Here is a 19869-nt window from a genome sequence, read left to right on the forward strand (position 1 = left end):
AGGTTGGCAGAATTTTCAGACAAAATTCGATTCGAACCGAATGGAAACAAATCACGACATGTGACGTAACACATGTTTTCGGAGCTCAGACTTTTTGCAGCATAATGCCCTTAGCAGGTGATGGCCCTTGTCCGTACAAGTTGGAAAAGTTCCTAAAAACTGTATAAATTTCTTTCCCTCATTATATGCAAGTCCCTTTGTAAGTATTTTTGATGTGTTATTTTTTTCTCAATATGATTATCTTCCTACATATTTATATCAAGATGTTAAAAGTTATACACGTCAGGTATAATAAGTAGAATTTCCATAGAAAAGATCAGTTACTAGTATTTTCTATTTTGGGCCAATTTTAAAGATTAAAACTTTAAATGAGTAAGTCCCTTTGTCACTTCAATGAAAAATAGTCTTGCTGGAATATACATTTACAAATTAACCACTTCCTTTACAATTTCCTGATTAGAAGGACTTGCTCTGTACACGCATATTACACCTTCCAGATTGCAGGTTAGATCGCCGTGAGCAACTTAACTTCTGCTGTGTATTCATTAACCTTTGCGTTATATTCTATAATGGATGCACACTTAATCATTCTTGGATTGACATTGCCATCACTGATCAGATCTGGAGAAGGTAAGGAAAATAATTTCTGTAAGAAATAGCTGTATAATATACAGGAAAAAAAGAGGAAAAGAGGATAAATGCATGCACACATATGGTATAGTATATAAGCACTTTCAGTGTTATTTAGATAATCTTATAGGTATGTGCTCACTTTTTCAGGTTGTGATCAAGTCACTACTAAAATAATACTTTAGTTTTTCAAGATAATCCTGTTCCGATGAACATCCATTGTCACAAAAAAACACTCAGCATCAACGTATAAAATATTTAAAAGAGTTGCGTTTCAAGACCCCAACCGGCTTTTTGTTAGTCATGATTATCTGATGACGAAAAAAGAAATATTACAAAAGATTATCATAAAATTTATGGCAGTTTGTTTTTTAGTTGGTGGTATGCTCTCTTTGAAAAAAAAATATAAAATTTTGTTGGAGTTTGTCTAGACAGAAATTTGCCAGAATATCTTTTTGTATTTCTAGAAACGTATTGCAATGTATTGATTCATACCACTGTGTATTATATTTACCATTTACTTTGGTAAACTCATACTTTTAAAAGCTCTGGGCTGACATCTATCCAATGTAAATGTTTGAATTTTTTTTGGCTTAGCTTATTGTTTCATGCAGAGTTAGAGGGAAACAGATGCTTCTAGAATCTTCTGGTAGTGGCTTATAAGCGAGAACAAAATTATTGGACAGTTCAATTTATCTGCCTAATCTTTTCCTAAACACATGCAGTCAGAGGGCTCCAAATATGTACCAATATGTATGGGCAGTGAACTGTACAGACTGTCCCCAGGATAGGTTCTGTAGGTTTGTTCTTAAGTCGGATTTGTATGAAAGTCGGAACTGATAACTGTATCTCCAGACAAAGTAATTTTTAGTCCTTGTGACAATATGTTTGGGCTGTCATGGGAAGAAGGATTAACAGTAGAGCTTCATTGTACACAGCTTTGATGACTCTAACAGTTGAACATTGCAGTCTGGGGCTAAAGTTTAGAAAATTACCAGAATTCAGGTGGGTGGAGAGGTCCGTTTGTAACTATGAGTGGCCTGTAAGTCGGGGGCTGCCTATATCAGATTTAAATTAAGAGAAGTTGTCAGCTTCTGTTTGAAATTTCTGATTTAACCTGAATACTAGAAAATTTAAACATTTTTCTGTTTGGTTTATAATATTAATAAATGAGCTCATATTCACCTTACTGATTCATTGCCTCCATTCCAACAGTGCCGGGTCCCTTCGCTTCCTGCTTATATCCAGACACTTCAGGAAGTGTCTGGGAATGGAGGAAAAGCATCCATGCAAGATAAATATCTTTTTTTAACATTAAAGAGAGTCTTTGGATTACTGAGCAGGCAGCGGGAGGGTTTGTGAATAGGGTAAGGGACCAAAGATAGCAAAACTATTCCAGGTTTGTTGGTCAAGGTAACCTCCCCAGAATGCCTTCACAGCTAGACATTCCCACCGGAAGTGTGTGATCGTACCCCTCGCTAGTGAACAATGGCAGCACCTCCCTTATGCAGTAGGGAAGACAGAGTGCAACTTGACCGGGACCGTATACCATCTGGATAACATTTTGTAGTTAGTCTCTTGGGCTTTGCAAGACATTGAGAATTTATAACACAGCTCAAAAGATTTGCTCCAGGTAGCAGTTAAAAAATGTTTTGCATACTTTGCGTTCCCAACTCCGGACAAAGGGTGGGTTGGTTTAGGAATGAAAGAGACAATCCGAGCATAGATTATTTTCACTCGTCCTTTCAGAAGTGACGGAGAGACGCATAGATCTTTAAATGGGGTGAGGTCTCTATGTAGGCGCAAGCTCTCTTTTTGATTGCTGTAAAAGTGTACAAGTTGTTTGTATTCCCATTGTAGTCTATTGAAGTGTCATTAGCCAGGCAGCAGGGTATTCACAGTTTATCTCCATTAGTGGACATCTCTAAATATCAAAGGCAGGCCCTCTCTGGTTCTCCCTAAAAAAAACTCTCCATACCAGGTGGAGAAACAGTGTTGTCTATGATGGGAAATAAGGGGCCATCTGGAGAGAAGAAAGACGATCGCCCTACTTTTGATCGGGGTGCAGAAAGGGTGTGCAATATAATGAAGGGCAATACCAGCATCTGGGTGGCAGGCACAGTAGACCAAGAAAGAGTCGAGAGAGGCAACTGGGAGAGATTGGATTCAAGGAGCACCCATAGTCTAGGATTTGTGAGTTTAAAACTGTCCAAGATTCTAACTGCCGCGCCCACTACATTATATGCCCTGTAGTCCATGAGGGCCAGTCCTCCATTGACTTTCCTGCGTATCAACACTAATCTTGCAACTCTAGAAGTAGAGGACACCCACATAAATTTCCCTATAAGGGTTGGGACTTCACGAAAAAAGGACGCAGGTAAATTTTACTGTTGGGCATAGACTGAGTAGCGAGCACAACTTCCAGTTCAGAGAAAGGTGCTTCCATATCTTCATTAGCTTCAGCAGAAAGGCACAGAAGACAGTTGCTATTCAGACTCTTGGGAGGCGAGGGTGGAGAGGTAGTTAGCGAAGGGTGGGCTTGTCATAAAGTTCTGCGTGGCATGACTGAGCTATGTATCCTGCTTTATGTATCATTGTACCGGATTGTGTCTTGAGGGAGGGAATATAGACTGCAGAAATCTTTTTTTTATTATATTGTAAGGTCTGTTGTACATGGGTAGCTGTTCTTTAATTTGGATTTTTTTGTTATAGGTTAGTGTTTCGCGTCAGCTTTGCAGAATTTGTATTAGTGAAAAATCAACTATTTGCCTCAAATTTTAAATGATATGTCTGCCATATTAAATAGGTCAGTTTGTAACATCAGTTTTGCTATAGATTCCCATCCTTAAAAAAAAAAATAGCTGAACTTGGATGCTATGGATCACTGAAAAACTGAGTTTGAATGGTGTGCAAGTTCTGGCAACTTCTTCCACCCATCTATTTACTTGAATTGGTGACAATGGGGACAATTGTGTGAAAATGGATATATTCTACACACACAATGTTGGCCAGTGAAAAGATAAACTATATTGCTGGTGATATAACCAGCAATATTTGGGTTTTTTTTGTACAGGACTGCAATAGGAGCCAACGGTGAGCTGGCTTTTCCTTGTCTATTTGTACAGTTGTTCTGTCACTTTTTATATGAAGGGTGGATTGTCACCCCTATTATATACTTTACTTCAATTATTTTGCATGCTATCGCATGATCAATTTATGGCCAATTGGATTCTTTGAGTATTATGTTGTATATTTTCAAAGACAATGTGAAAAATAAAATCCTGACATGACCTATTTAATTTAATGTCTTTATTTTCAGTTTTTTTAATATGCACAGGATAAACAGTTTTCTGATTGGGACCTTATATTCAAGCCACTCTGATTTACCGCATATACAGCTGTAATTTTATTTTACTATAAACTCCAATGCTTTTTCTTTGGGATTTTTTTTTTACCAAGGAAAAGTTTTGTGGGTTTTCTTTAAAAAGGTTATTCATTTTATCTCACAAATGAATGTGAGAAGTTTTCTCTCAGGTTAAACCCTCTGTGCTGACTTATATGAAGTCTGCTTAATCATCTAGCCACAAAGGTGAAACAAAAATGTAGAAGTCTTCAGAGTCTCTCATTGTTTTCCCTGGATTAGTCATAATGCAAGTCTAAGAAACCACAATTCTTTTATTTTTATCTTCTCAGAATATTTCCAAAGAAAATGTATTGAACTAAAACCATATTTCTGTATGTAAAAGGTTTCTATCTGTTCACTCAAGATCTCTGAAACCTCAATGATGTTAGATAAAATGTCACCATGTGTTTGGTTAAGATGAGCAGATGATTAATCCTTTACGTGAAGATGGTCAGCTAGCACTTTGTTTTACATCTTTTTAGTTTCAGAATTAATAAGCTTTTGAAATAAAGATCCTGTCTTTAGATATGACTTAACTGTAGTATGGAAGTAACCAAAATAATATCATAAAGGGGAAATCCAACTGAAAGCACCTTAAAGGACATCTATTACCAGATCAAGGATTGTAAATCAGGCAGGATCTGCTGTTCTTTTAGCTTCTTATGCCCTTGTTTTTAAGGAAAAGGGGCTTTAAAAATTATGAAAATGAGCCTGAGGGGATCCAGGTTTCATTAACTCCTATGGAGCCTGAGCTCCTCAGGCTCATTTGCATGATTTTAAAAAAAGGGCATAAGAAGCTAAAAGAACAGCAGATCCTGCCAGAGGGGGCACACACCAGTATGTCAGTGTACTTGGTTTACAATCCTTGATCTAGTGATAGATGTCCTTTAAGATATCACATTAGTGCCCAGGTTTTTCTCTTTTATCATTGTCAAATTTCAAGAGCCATACATTTTTATTATTTTAATGACTAGGCTATAGGATAGTTTCTTGTGGTATAATTGACTTCTTCAATGGTCATATGTATGATAAATATAATTTATAAATATAAATAATAACTTTTTGATGAAACCTTTCAACACTCAATGTAGATTTATGTCTGTGTTGCTTTATGGGATGTGGGGTTAACAAGGTTACCGTATATACTCGAGTATAAGCCGACCCGAGTATAAGCCGAAACCCCTAATTTCAACACAAAAAACTGGGAAAACCTATTGACTCGAGTATAAGCCGAGGGTGGCAAATGCATTGGTTACAGCCTCCCAGTATATAGTCTGCCAGCCCCTGTAGCATACAGCCTGCCCAACCCCTGTAGCATACAGCCTGCCCATCCCCTGTAGCATACAGCCTGCCCATCCCCTGTAGCATACAGCCTGCCCAGCCCCTGTAGTAGGAAAAAAATAACACTGTACTCATCTTTCCGACGTCCCCCATAGATCCTCTTCTGTATCAGACTGTCTCAGACAGAAGAGGACCTATGATGTCAGATGATGTCAGAAAGGTGAGTTTTGATTTTATTTTTTTAGTTGACTCGAGTATAAGCCGAGTTAGGGTTTTTGAGCTTAAATTTTGTGTTGAAAAACTAGGCTTATACTCGAGTATATAAGGTACTTTCCCGTGATGTTATTTTATTATAACATGCCTCGTACTGAAAAGCAGGAAAATGATTCCAAATGTGGAAAAATTTAAAAAAAACGAACGTGCGTCACATTCTTGTGGGCTCAGTCTTTACAACTTTCACTCTGCGCTCCAAATAACACCTCTACTTTATTCTTTGGTTTGGTCTGATCGTGGTGATACCAAATTTATACAGGTTTTATTGCGTTTTAATACATTTTCAAAAATTAAACGAATGTGTATGAATAAGGAAAAAAAAAATTTGCCATCTTCTGACGCTAATAACTTTTATATACTTTGGTGTACGGAGCTGTGTGATGTGTCATTTTTTGCGAAATGAGCCAAAATTTTCATTGCTACCATTTTGAGGACTGTGCGACATTTTGATCACTTTTCCCTAGATGGTCAGATCGTTCCTACAATATACTGCAATACAACTGTATTGAAGTATATGGCGTTTTTGCATGTGATTCATTACAATGAGCCACTGGCTCATTGTAATGAATCTGCAGAAACCATTCAGCCTCGTGTCTGCCGAAGACCCGAGGCTGTCATGGCAACCAATCTCCGCCCCAATGACGTTCGGGGGAGCGATGATCGGAGGTAACATGGCGGCACCCACGCCATGACCCGAGGCTGTCATGGCAACCAATCTCCGCCCCAATGACGTTCGGGGGAGCGATGATCGGAGGTAACATGGCGGCACCCACGCGCCGCCGGCAACTTTGCCAGCGGCAAAGAAGAGGTTAACACCCGCGATCGGTGTAAGTCAACCGTGGGTGGTAGTGATGGGTCTTTGCTGCAATATGCAGCAAAGCCCATCTCTGTATGAAGAGGGCTTAGCCCATGAGCCCTCTTCATTTACCCTTCATAGCTCTGCGGCAGATATATCCGTCGCAGAGCGTGAAGGGGTTAAAAAACGGGCTGAGTCTTAAAGTGCAAACTGGCTGCGTCCTGCAGGGGTTAATGCTATAACAGAAAATGTAGCAGACAGGTGTTTTCTGTAACTGCCACTTGAAAGAGAGACAAAACCGCAGGTCACTTTATGATCCTTAATTCTGAGATAGCTTTGTGACACTACACGTCAAATATCCAAGCCTTACGTAAAAAAAATTGTACTGGCAATTCAGGACCTGCATGGTTGGTAGTTTCGTTTAAGCCCTTATGGTGTATAGCTAAGCAGTTGATGCTGGTTACACAAAACTTATTGCTGAAGTAAAATCATCAATGTTAGAGGGAAGAAAGGTTAGAATATGTTGTAGAGAAAGTGATGTAAGTCTCTAATAGTTGTTTTGTTTCAAAAGCCATTAATAAATTACCCATGTCTTCCAGTGGTTAGATTGTGGTTTGCTGCTTCTGAGTTACTTCTCTAGCCACAGGTTTCTGTTTTCTCTAGTAAAGTTAATGATATTGTGAAACTTTTAATATGTTTATTTTACAACAAAAAAGCAGCAGTGTTGACATCATGGAATATATCACAAGTTGCTCTATAGTGTTTTCATTAGGAAATTATATTACGCTTTTACCTTTTTGTCTGGACCTTAAAGGCAAACAAATATTTATGCTTCACCTTCATACAGGTATAATTGTCACTGTCTCAGGGGAATAGTCCCTTAGGACTAAGTAAGTGGACTCGCTGGACCACCGCGGGAGATAACAACCTTAGCCACACCCGGGAGCGGAGTCTAAGTGAACTCCTGGTCTTCGCCAGAGCCCGCCGCAAAGCGGGATGGTCTTGCTGTGGCAGGGAGTCACCAGGTCGCTCCACGGGTGCGACTAGGCCCACGGTGGCAGCCAAGGTAGGGACACGGGGACCACGGGAAGGCAGGCAGGACCTCGGGAAGGCAGGCAGGCAGGACCATGGGAAGGCAGGCAGGCAGGACCACGGGAAGGCAGGCAGGACCATGGGAAGGAAGGCAGGCAGGACCATGGGAAGGCAGGCAGGCAGGACCATGGGAAGGCAGGCAGGCAGGACCACGGGAAGGCAGGCAGGACCACGGGAAGGCAGGCAGGACCACGGGAAGGCAGGCAGGCAGGACCACGGGAAGGCTGGCAGGACCACGGGAAGGCAGGCAGGCAGGACCACAGGAAGGCAGGCAGGCAGGACCAGAGGAAGGCAGGCAGGACCACGGATGGCAGGCAGGACCTCGGATAGCAGGCAGGACCTAGGATGGCTGGCAGGATACCAGGACCGCCACAGGATACCAGGACCGCCACAGCATAACAGGACCGCCACAGCATAACAGGACCGCCACAGGATAACAGGACCGCCACAGGATAACACAGAACAAGGGAACACCACGGAACACAGAAAAACCGGGAACACGGGAACTCAGAGGCGTCTGGAAATGCTCAAGAGGGCTTTCTCCTCAGAAGAATGAACTGAAGATCCGGCAGGGGATGCTGGGAGTCGCCAGGCTATATAGCCAAGCCAGGAATGCCAGAGCCAATATGGAGGACGCTCGCCCTTTAAGGCTGGTTGAAGTCCGCGCGTGCCCCCTCTAGTGGCAGGAGCACACGACTGCATGGAAGAAGCATGCGGCCTACATGCTGGGAGCAAGAGTGCAGGCCAGAGCCAGGAGAGGTAAGTAAGAGCTGGGGGAGCGGGGACCGCGGCAGCAGGCACGGGTACACCCTCAATCCGTACCGAGGATCGCGGGTTTAACCGTGACAATAATATTATCACAATTTGTATCTTATTTGTATTCCCATTTCTTTGGATGTAACAAGCACTGTCCACAATTCTCACAATGATTAGTAACCTCCAATCCATAAATCTTGCAAACAATATTTTGTATTAGGGCACTTTATAGGCTTTCCAGACATACCTTTTCTGGTTCTCAATGATAAGGAATTTTAGAGAAAATAACTAGTATTTTCGCTGTAGGCATCAGCCTAACATTCTTTTTCCAGTCATTGCATTCAAATTGCCCTCAAACTAAGACCATGCAGCTGTATTTATGTTACGTATTTAGGTCATATTTAGAACCATTCTTTAGATACAGTCTAAGCATGGTAATTCATCAAACAGTTTTGGTTTATCAGTTAGTTTGAGATACAGAGGAAAAACTAAGTTTCTAGATAAGTGCCACATGGAATAACAGGCACAGTGAGACAGATAAGTGAATGGTGCATCAATCATATTATCTATTAACTCCTTAATGACCACCCATATGGGTTTCTCCATTTGTCATTAAGGGGAATTAAGCTAGGCAACGGGTTTCTGCAAGGGTTCCGAGCCGGACTGTTAAACCCATTCGATCCTGCAGTCAATGCTGGGACCACAGGATCTACATTATCTGGTGAGGTAGGGGGCTCCTTCTTTTCGTATCAGCACATTGCAATGCTGTTGTGGGGTGCCGTCTTCACTGCTGGACAGCCGGGGACTTAATGAAGGTCCTTGGGTCTGTCCAAGGCAGAACCTGCTCCATCCAGCCCCTGGCTGGACTGAGCAATCTGCCTATGGAAGTGGATAGGCTGACATGGTTATACATGGTTATTGCAGTGCATTAGTATGATCCAATGAGGCCCGCTGTCTTGGGGTTGTGCTGGACTCTGACCTCTCCTTTTCACCATATATTCAATCTCTTGCTCACTCTTGCTGGATGTATCTCAGAAACATCTCCAAAATCCGACCATTTCTGACATTTGAAACTTTTAAAATGCTAATTGTTGCACCTATTCAGTTTTCGACTAGACTACTGTAACTCCCTACTAATCGGTCTTCCAATCTCTAAACTCTCTCCTCTTCAATCTATTCTTAATGCAGCAGCCAGGCTTGTCTTTCAGGCCAAACGCTATACGGATGCCTGCAGTTTGTGCCCATCACTGTACTGGCTGCCTGTCTCTTTCCGTATTCACTTTAACACCTTAAGGACACAGCCTAAAATGGCCTTCAGGACACAAGCCTATTTTTCAGACCTGACATGTATCATTTTGTTTGATAATAACTTCAGAACACATTAACTTATCTGTGTTATTTTGAGATTGTTTTTTCTTGACACACTGTGCTTTATGTCAGTGGTAAATGTTAGTTGATATGATTCATGTTTTTTATTAAAAAAGGGGAAATGTAGCAAAAAATCAAAAAAATCTGCAATTTTTCTAATTTAACATGTTTTTTTTCAGACAGACAATCTTACCATCCAAATTACTTAATAAATAGCATTTACCATAGCTCTGCATTATATTGTAATAACTTTGTAAACATTCTTAAATTTGTCTAGGATGTTAGCAGACTTACAATAGTAACAGCAATTTATAGGAAAATTTGGAAACGTGTTTATGGACTATTGCAATTAAGAAAGGGCTTTTGAAAAGACTTTGCAATAAAAAACCATCACAAATGACTTCATTTTCAGAAATGCTCCCATCCAGCTTTTCAAAACCACTTTTAGAAGTTTTTTTAACCCTTTCGGTGTTTCACAGGAATTAAAGAGAAATGGAAGTAAAATTTTGAAAAATAATTTTTTTCACTAATATATTAATTTAGGCCTAAATTGTACAAATTTACAATGGGTTGTAGCAAACCCCCCCCCCCCCATTTTATTGCACAATTCCTCCCGTGCACGAAAATACCCCACATGTGGGTGTAAACTGCTTTTAGGGCATATAGCAGGGCACAGAACAGAGCGAGCACCATTTGGTTATGAGTGGGTAGATTTTCCTGAAACAGTTTTAGGCCACCATCATTCATTTACAAAGACTCTGGGGAATGGGAGCATTTAAAAACCCCAACAAGTGACCCCATTTTGGAAACTACACCCCTGAAGAAATTTATTAAGGGGTATAATGACCTTTTCTACACCCTCTGTGTTTCACAAAAATTTAAATAATGTGGAAGTCAAATTTTGAAAAATAATTTTTTTCACTAATATATTAATTTAGGCCTAAAATGTACAAATTTACAATGGGTTGTAGCAAAAAACACACACCCCATTTTATTGCACAATTCCTCCCGAGCAAGGAAATACCCCACATGTGGGTGTAAACTGCTATTAGGGCATATAGCAGGGCACAGAACAGAGCGCCAATGAGCACCATTTAGCTATGAGTGGGTAAATGTTCCTGAAAGTTTTATGCCACAATCTTTCATTTACAAAGACTCTGGGGGATGGAAACAGTTAAAAACCCCAACAAGTGACCCCATTTTGGAAACTACACCCCTGAAGGAATTTATTGAGTGGTATAATGGCCTTTTCTACCCCCTCTGTGTTTCACAAAAATTAAAATAATATGGAAGTCAAATTTTGAAAAATAATTTTTTTCACTAATATATTAATTTAGGCACACACCCCATTTTATTGCACAATTCCTCCTGATCACAGAAATACCCCACATGTGGGTGTAAACTACTTTTAGGGCATATAGCAGGGCACAGAACAGAGCACCAACGAGCACCATTTGGTTATGAGTGATTAAATTTTCCTGAAAGTTTTATCTCACACCTTTCATTTACAAAGACTTTTGGGAATGGAAACAGTTAAAAATCCCAACAAGTGACCCCATTTTGGAAACGAAACCCTTAAAGGTTTCCAGAATAAAGCAATAGTGACTTATAGGCCCCATTCCACACTTAATGTAGATTTGAGCTAACAGAATAATGTAACACTACCATAAGTGAACCTTATTGAAAACAACACCCAGAAAGCAGAAATTATTCATCTAGGGGTATAATGAAAGTTTTTGGTGCTAGTAAAATGAAATCCAGGCAAAATATATTTGCATATGTTGTGAAAAACACTTGTTCCTTCTGTATTCATCTAGGGGTATAATGAAATGAAATGTGGTTTTAAATTTTAGGTATAATATCACTTTTTAAATGGCCAACATTGCAATGAAATTTTGGGCATGTTTGTTCAGGATCATGTAAAAATAACAAAAATGACAAAATAACAATAAAATTAATATTCCAAGGAAGTATGGTAAGCGCGGAAACAGTCTTTGTTGCACAACCCTGGCTTATCTGGGCAAGTGTCGAATTGATAACCGGTATCTTTGCGTGTTCCCTTCTTGTAACACACACAGCATTTTTTGTATGGCCGTCTTTTCTTTTCTGTGGGGGGGATCTCAGATGGGAAATGTTGTCCTGGCACAATTCTGCTGGCGTGACTAGTATGGGATGTGCTCGCACCCTATTCACCTTCTGGGATCAGTAATTGCTTTATTACTTGTTCTTGGTATGCCAAGTATGTTACTTGTTGGCGGGTCTTGCGGTAAATGATAAAAGAATTATATAATGCAGTTTGCACTAAATGCACTGCAACCTTTTTGTACCAAGTGCGGGACTTGCGAATCGCATTATATGGCTGTAGCATTTGATCGGCTAGATCAACCCCTCCCATGTGTTGGCTGTACTCTTGTATGCAGACTGGCTTAAGGACTGTGGCATTGGCTCCTCTAACAGAGACAGGGGTGCTGTAATCTGCATGGATAGATGTGAGGACAAACACATCTCTCTTGTCCTTATATTTTGTCAGCATGATGTTACTCTGACACAAGGACTTGCTTTCACCCCGTCTCAATTTAAAGTCCACCTTAGGCCTCTTTGATTCCTCCTTATTGTTCCGCAGGCCACGGTTCCTTTTTCAAGGAGGCACTGAAAGAGAGGGACACTTGTATAGAAATGATCTATGTAAAGGTGATAGCCTTTACCCATCAGGGGGAATAAAAGATCCCATACAATTTTACCGCTTGTGGTTAGGACAGGGGGGCACTCAGGTGGACAGATCTGGGAGTCCTTTCCCTCATAGATACGGAATTTGTAGGTGTATCCGCTTTCACTTTCACAGAGCTTGTAAACTTTGATTCCGTATCTAGCTCTTTTGCTTGGCAGATATTGCCGAAATTTAAGCCTACCTCTAAAACGTACAAGTGACTCGTCGATGGCTACATTTTTTTGTGGGGTGTAAACTTCCATAAATTTCTCATTAAAATGAGTCACTACTGGCCTAATTTTGTACAATCGGTCTTGGGCATGGTCACCAGCAGCATGACACTGACTATTATCACTGTAATGCAGAAATTTTAACAGCGCCTCAAAATGTGGTCTTGTCATTACAGCCCTGTACATTGGTGCGTGGTATAAAACGTCACTGGACCAATATGACCGGATGCTAGGCTTTTTAACAAGTCCCATATTAAGAAAGAGCCCCCAGATTTTTTTTTAATTCTGTGGCATTAGTGGGGTGCCAACTTTGGCTTCTAGCATAATAAGATGTGGGGTGACCGGCCCGAAACTGTTCTGCATACAGATTTGTCTGTGTAACCATTAGGTCTACAAATTCCTCTGTAAAAAATTTTAAAAAAAATCAAGTTCCTTGTACCCATCTGTATTAATATTTATTCCTGGGTTGGAACTGAATGCTGGAATTTGGGGAGAAAACATATTTGGGGCTCCCATCCTGGGTCACTTGACTGCTCTTCATTCTGCCTACTGCGCCTTTGTGAGGGTTCATCACTGTCACTAGAGGAGGACATTAGAAAGTGTTCTTCATCACTTGCAGTGTCTGTATCTGAACACATGAAGGCATAGGCCTCATCTGCAGAATACACCCGTTTAGCCATGCTAGAAACTATATTTTTTTGTATTTTTTTGTTTTTTAGTATTTTTTTTAATAGTTTTTTTTATTTTATGGTAAAACAAAAAACGAACTGAAACGTCAGCGCAGGAAGGGATACAAACGCTGAAGATCTGTGTAGGTGTAAGTATATGTAATAATGTACCCCTACAGTACTAAACTGATACTATATCTATAAAACTAGAAACTATATTTTTTTTGTATTTTTTTTTTAGTTTTTTAGTATTTTTTAATAGGTTTTTTTATTTTATGATAAAACAAAAAACTAACTGAAACGTCAGCGCAGGAAGGGAAACAAACGCTGAAGATCTGTGTAGGTGTAAGTATATGTAATAATGTACCCCTACAGTACTAAACTGATACTATATCTATAAAACTAGGAACTATATTTTTTAGTATTTTTTAATATTTTTTAAAATTTTATGATAAAACAAGAAACAGTAACTGAAATGTCAGCACAGGAAGGGATACAAACGCTGAAGGTCTGTGTAGGTGTAAGTATATGTAATAACGTATGATTTTATATACTGCTTTTGTGTATACAGTATATATCCCTAACCGCTAGCCCTGATAACTAACCCTAATCGCTGACCCTAATCACTATAGATATTCTGCTGCCCTAACCACTATCCCTAATCACTATCCCTAATCACTATCCCTAATCACTAGCCCTAATCACTGTCCCTAATCACTAGCCCTGATCACTATCCCTGATCACTAGCCCTGATCACTATCCCTAATCACTATCCCTGATCACTAGCCCTAATCACTATCCCTAATCACTATCCCTAATCACTATCCGTGATCACTATCCCTGATCACTAAGCCCTAATCACTAGCCCTGATCACAAAAAAAAATAAAAATTACAGCTCCGGCTGTCACACTGAATAAAGATGAAGAACAGGGGTGTGGAGGGGGTCGGATTGGGTTTTAGGGGGTATTTGTATGTGAGGGGGAACTTTTCACACACTGAGGGGACAGAGCTTCGGTTCACGGCTCTGATCCTGTCACTTCTGTCACGAAATATGACAGAATCAGACCCGGGAACCAGCTCTCCCCTCCCTCTTTAACAGTGATTGGTCAGGCTGGATCCCCTGACCAATCACAGTGATCGTCGGGCAGGGACGGCTGTGATAGGTCCCTGGCCCGATGTCCGTGACGATCCGCTGTCGTTGACAGCTGTCGTCACGGACTTGTCACCATGTATTTACACATGGTGACAGTTTCAATGTATGACGATATAGATCGTCTTTTTGTGCGAAGTACTCGCGGAAAAAGACGATCTATATCGTCTAGCGTCGCTAACGTGTTAAAATAATAACCCTCATCCACAAAGCTCTGAATGATGCTGCACCTCCCTATCTCTCTTCTCTCATCTCAGTCTATCGCCCTTCCCGTGCTCTTCGCTCTGCCAGTGACATTAGATTAATCTCTACCTTAATTCGAACCTCTCATGCACATCTCCAGGACTTCTCCCGAGTTGCTCCAAGTCTCTGGAATGTCCTCCCCTGGACTCTCAGATTAATACCCACCCTCCATAGCTTCAAACGTGCTCTCTTTAGGCAAGCCTATCACACTCGCTAACTGCATGAAATGTCAACTCTCCATCCTAATCCATCCTATGTCCTATCTCCCGTCTGTTGTTTTGTCAAACAGCAGATATTTACCAAGCTCCAGGCTTCTCTGCAGTCTTTTTCACCTAGACTGCAAATAAGACTGTAAATAAGATGGCGGCTGATGGCTGGTTCAACAGCAACATTTTTATTTATTAAATTATTTTATATTGCTCCCTTATAAAGAATGGTTGGACCATTATACAACCTCTTGTGTCATCACCCTCATCCTCATAGTCTGTAAGCTCTTGTGAGCAGGGCCCTCACTCCTATTGTTCCATATGTAGAAAGGCACAAGGTGTTGTGGTGGATGGTAGATACGTGTCACCGTGGTGCCTGGCCTCGGTGAAGTAAAAACCAGTATTGCTGGTGTCAGCGGCGTTCGGCCACTGACACACTCTTGTTATTTTAGCATAGCTGCAATGCAGCTGATCCGGGACGGGTTTTTTCTGGAGCAGTCACAGTGCTGGGTGGGATGGCTGCTCCCACGTTCCAGGCCAGGGCTTGCAGCCCTATGTAAAGCCACCTGTGTCAGGAGAAGGGTGGGTGGTCCCCTACCTGTGTGTAGCTGAGTGGAACACAGGGAATAGCAGAGCCAGAGCTGAGCCTTGCTGTGTGGGGAAGTCTGAGGACTGAAAAGGTGCTCCTAACCCAGGAGGGTGAAGTACGGTACTGTGTCTGTGAATGTGAACTGTGCCTGATAACATGGACTGAGATTTATCATATGGACTATGCATTTTGTTTTGACGGCTGGAGCATGCCCTTTTTCCTGTTATTTTTATGTCTAAATAAAGACACCTGTTTTGTTCACCTGAAAGACTGCTGCCTGGCGCTTCTCTAAAGGCTACCATTTGAGTGAATCCCTACACATATGACTTTGTTTTTGTAATGTAATATAGTTGTATATGTCCCCTATGATTTGTAAAGCGCTACGGAATTTGATGGCGCTATATAAATAAAGATTATTATTATTATCCAATCAGATGATCGAAGAATTACATTAGAAATAAAAAAAAGTTAAAAAAACTAAAAATTTTTTTACATTTTAAATAAAATTCAATAAACTGTCCCAAAAGCCCTCTGCATAAATAAAACATTATATTATTAAATAAGAGAAAAGTTTTTAAAAAACACAACATCGTGTCCCAAAATTCCCAATCTATAAAAATAGAAACACATTTATTCTAGGCAGTAAACTCTGTAAGGGAAAAATCCACCCAAATCTTTGAATTAGTACTTTTTTGCTATTTTGTCACACATAAAAGTTGAATAAAAAGTGATCAAAAGGTCGTACTACCCAAATGGTAGCAATGAAAATGTCAGCATATCCTTGGGAAAAAAAATGACAGTTTACACTGCACTGAAAAAGAGCCCACAAGAAAATGGTGCAAATGCGGTTTCTTGTCAATTTGACCCCATTTTGCTTTTTATTTCCACTTCCCAGTACACGGCATGGGACATAAAATACTGTCAAAATGAAGTACAATTTGATACATAGAAAACAAGCCCTTATACAGCTATATACACAGAAAAATAAAAAAGGAAGCGATAAACAGGAAATAAAATGGGAAAAGCCCATCAGTGGCAACGGGTTAAAATGCCATCTATACAACATGATAAAAAGTTTACAAAATTGAGTCATTCTCTGGGATAACAGGTTTGTGGTAGCTGAGGCTGCATCCACACATGGAATTTTGGTTGCATTTTGAAAAAAAATCCAAAGGCTTCACCCATGATCACATGTTGAGGTAACATTACATAACGTGTTAACTAAAATGCAATCTTACCTCAACATGTGATCGCAGTTAGAGCCTTTGGACTGCAGCCGAATCGCCACATGTGAACGTTTCCTCAGGGGCTCGGCAAGCATGTGTCAGGGGCACTGGGTATACCTGGGCAAGTGTTGGGCACAGAGCTGCTGGGGTCCCCACATAAAACTGTATCTAATGAATCCATAGGATGTGAGGGGGCTAATATAAAATAACCATCAAGGAGCTGTTTGGTTTGATTAACTAGGAAACAGGAGACTGTTTTAGTTTCTAAATTTTTTAATGCCGCCACATGAGTTCACTGAGGCTCTGTCGCCCAGGGGCCTACTGAAACCTGGAGCCGACCCTGTATTCAAGCACAAAACTGAGATATGGTAAATGTTAGTAACTCATTTGGGTAGTAACACTATTTGAAAAACAGAACATTTTGCATTTTGAACATAGATAATTTTTTCAAAATTTTCATAAATTAATGATCCCGTATATACTTGTGTATAAGCCAAGTTTTTCAGCACAAAAAATCTGCTTAAAAAACGCCCCCTCGACTTATACACGAGTCTATTACGAGCACTTAAAAAAAAATTAACTTATATACTCACCATCCGGCGGCCCGATGCTCCACGCGGTTCCTCGATGTTGGCGCGTCCCGTCTTCTTCCCTGCAGCTCTTCTTCTTTCTTCTGTCTTCTATCATGGACGCGGTCATGTTATCTTCCTGGTTGGCGCATACTATGACGTCAGCAGCGGCCGCGTCATAGATGCGCCTGCTGGAAGAAAACATGGCCACGTCCATGACAGAAGAAAGAAGAAGAGCTGCGGGGAAGAAAGAAGACGGGACACGTCGACATCGGGGACATAGGGGAGTCGCGCCGACATCAGGAGGGTGAGTATATATGTTTATTTTTTAAGTTCTTTGGGGTGGGAGGCTGTATACTACAGGGGGCTGGCTGTATACTACATGGGGCTGGCTGGCTGTATACTATAGGGGCCGGCTGTATACTACATGGAGGCAGGCTGGCTATATACTACTGGGAGCTGGCTGACCATATACTACTGGGGGCTTTCAGGCTATATACTGGGGGGGGGCTGTGACCAATGCATTTCCCACCCTCGGCTTAAACTCAAGTCAATAGGTTTTCCCAGTTTTTGATGGTAAAATTAGGGGTCTCAGCTTATACTTGGGTCGGCTTAAAAGGTTTAATATGAGATTATGTGAGCATGTATTTAAGTAGAACTGGTGTATTCCTGTATACATATAGGGTTGATTTATCACTGCTTCTATGCCAGTTTTCTGCACACAAATTGCAAATTCTTGTGTAGAGCGAGAATATGGGATTAAGGTAGCGACTATGCCACCTCCACACCATGTGGAGTAGGTGGCTGCATGGCTTTGCATGATATTCAATCTAAAGATCAATGCAAAACTAGGCCAGCAGCAGAAACGCCACCTAGCAGATACATTAAGAGGCCTAAACCTCTTGATGTTTCCCGAAGAGCTTGTGCGACATATGATAAATCTGCCCCATAGTCTGCTACTCATAATTTTGAGAGTCCAAGCAAAGACTTGATCAGTCTCATTGATGTATGATCTCCAACATAATAAAATCTGACTCCATAATCTGAACATTATGGGGAAGATTTATCACAAGTGTCTTAGGTAAAACTGTTCTAGTTGCCCATGAAAACCAATCAGAGCTCAGCTATAATTTTATAAACAGCTGTGAAAAAAATGAAAGCTGAGATCGGATTGGTTCTTCTCTCAGACAGATTTGATAAGTCTCCTTTCATGTCATTTGGATATTTGGAATATTGATCCATGTGTTTGGAGAATTGCTGAGTGCTTGCTATACTTTATTAAACTCTATAAAAGACTAAAACTATTTAATGTTTACCTGGAACTGTCTGTAAAGACTGTTTTTTCTGGTAATCCTTCCTAGCAGCACACAACACAATGGGGCACATTGACTAAGAGCTTTGCCCAGTTTTCTGTCAGATTTTGCACGTTCTTTCTAGTGGAAACTGCTTACACAGTAACCCCTTCTGTCATTTTATATATAAAGCCCAGCACCATTCTTTTTATAAATACTGTCCCACCGACATTTGGCAGTAGGGAATAAAAAACAATAACGTTCCTCTGCTTCAACTTCCTGCTCTCCATTGATAATTTTCCCAGGGAGAATTTGGCTGCCACCGCAGTACCATTTTTACTTGCAGCCACAGGTCACAGGTAGGAATAATGTCCCAGAACCGATCTCCACGTACTGCAGTATCACTTCCTCGGGGGGTTCCGATGGAACGGCGGAAAGCCTCTGTGTTGTTCTTAGATCTTCCGGCTAGGAACACTAGCTGACTTGCAGTTCGTTCCGCTTCCTCCCGATCCATGTAGATCTTCAGCTGAGGACATAAGAAGAGATCGCAACGGTGCTATAAAGTTTTTTTTAAAATTTCAGGTATTTATTTTTTCATAATCTACTCACAAACATAGATATTTTTAAAATACTCATGCCCGACTCCGAGTTTCGCCCAAATACGGCTTCTTCCGGGTCCCCGGAACCATCTTTGTGCTTGGCAGATATGGCTGAAATGTTTCAAATAGGTATAAATGGGTGGGAAAAAAATAGGTTCTGTTAGACACACACCCCACGAAGGTGAAATATACAAGAATCTTGAGACTCAAACGGTTCTTATTGAGACTGCGTGCTTCAGAAGTGTACCTTTGTCAGGCAATATTATACTATATAAACGCTAGTTAAAATCAGACCTAATCTCTTTCATTGTTTGAGATAATTTTTTGTGAAAAATCAATGGTGGTGGTGGTGGTGGAAACTGGCTGGTAAGTGGTAAATATAAAAGTAAAGTTAACTTCAGGTTTCAATGTCTTATTCTGAATTGCATAGATCACCTTACCCAGGTCCGGCTCCAGGTTTAAGTAGGCCTCTGGGCGACAGAGCCTTAGTGGGCCCTTTTTCAGAAAACTGACGTCCCAGCGCCACACTGTCCCCCCATAGCCACACTTTTTCCCCATATAAGGCACACTGTCTTGCCATGTAAGGCACACTGCCCTCCCCCCATATAAGCCACACTGCCCCCTTCCCCCATAAGCCAAACGGCCACTACTCCCATAAACCACACTGTCCCATCACCCATAAGCCACACTGTCCCATCACCCATAAGCCACACTGTTCCCCCACTCATAAGCCACACTGTCCATTCTATAAGACACACTGCCCACCCTTCCCATAAGGCACACTATCCTT

General features: G+C 40.9%; 1 protein-coding gene across 3 annotated transcripts in view; it reads left to right on the plus strand.

Annotated features, from left to right (window-relative positions):
* Positions 1-510: 510 nt before the first annotated feature.
* The window catches only part of LOC140127124 (uncharacterized), a 43187-nt gene continuing 23828 nt past the window's right edge, over positions 511-19869 (plus strand). For 2 of the 3 annotated variants that reach the window (XM_072147440.1, XM_072147442.1), the window contains exon 1: positions 511-630. In XM_072147440.1, coding sequence (XP_072003541.1) covers positions 570-630 — 61 coding nt within the window. In that variant the 5' untranslated portion in view covers positions 511-569. Of the gene's footprint in view, positions 631-15286; positions 15514-19869 lie in introns of those variants that run through there. The other variant, XM_072147441.1, reaches the window with a different exon arrangement.

The sequence above is a fragment of the Engystomops pustulosus genome, chromosome 4 (genome assembly GCF_040894005.1).
Source record: "Engystomops pustulosus chromosome 4, aEngPut4.maternal, whole genome shotgun sequence".
NCBI lineage: Eukaryota > Metazoa > Chordata > Amphibia > Anura > Leptodactylidae > Engystomops > Engystomops pustulosus.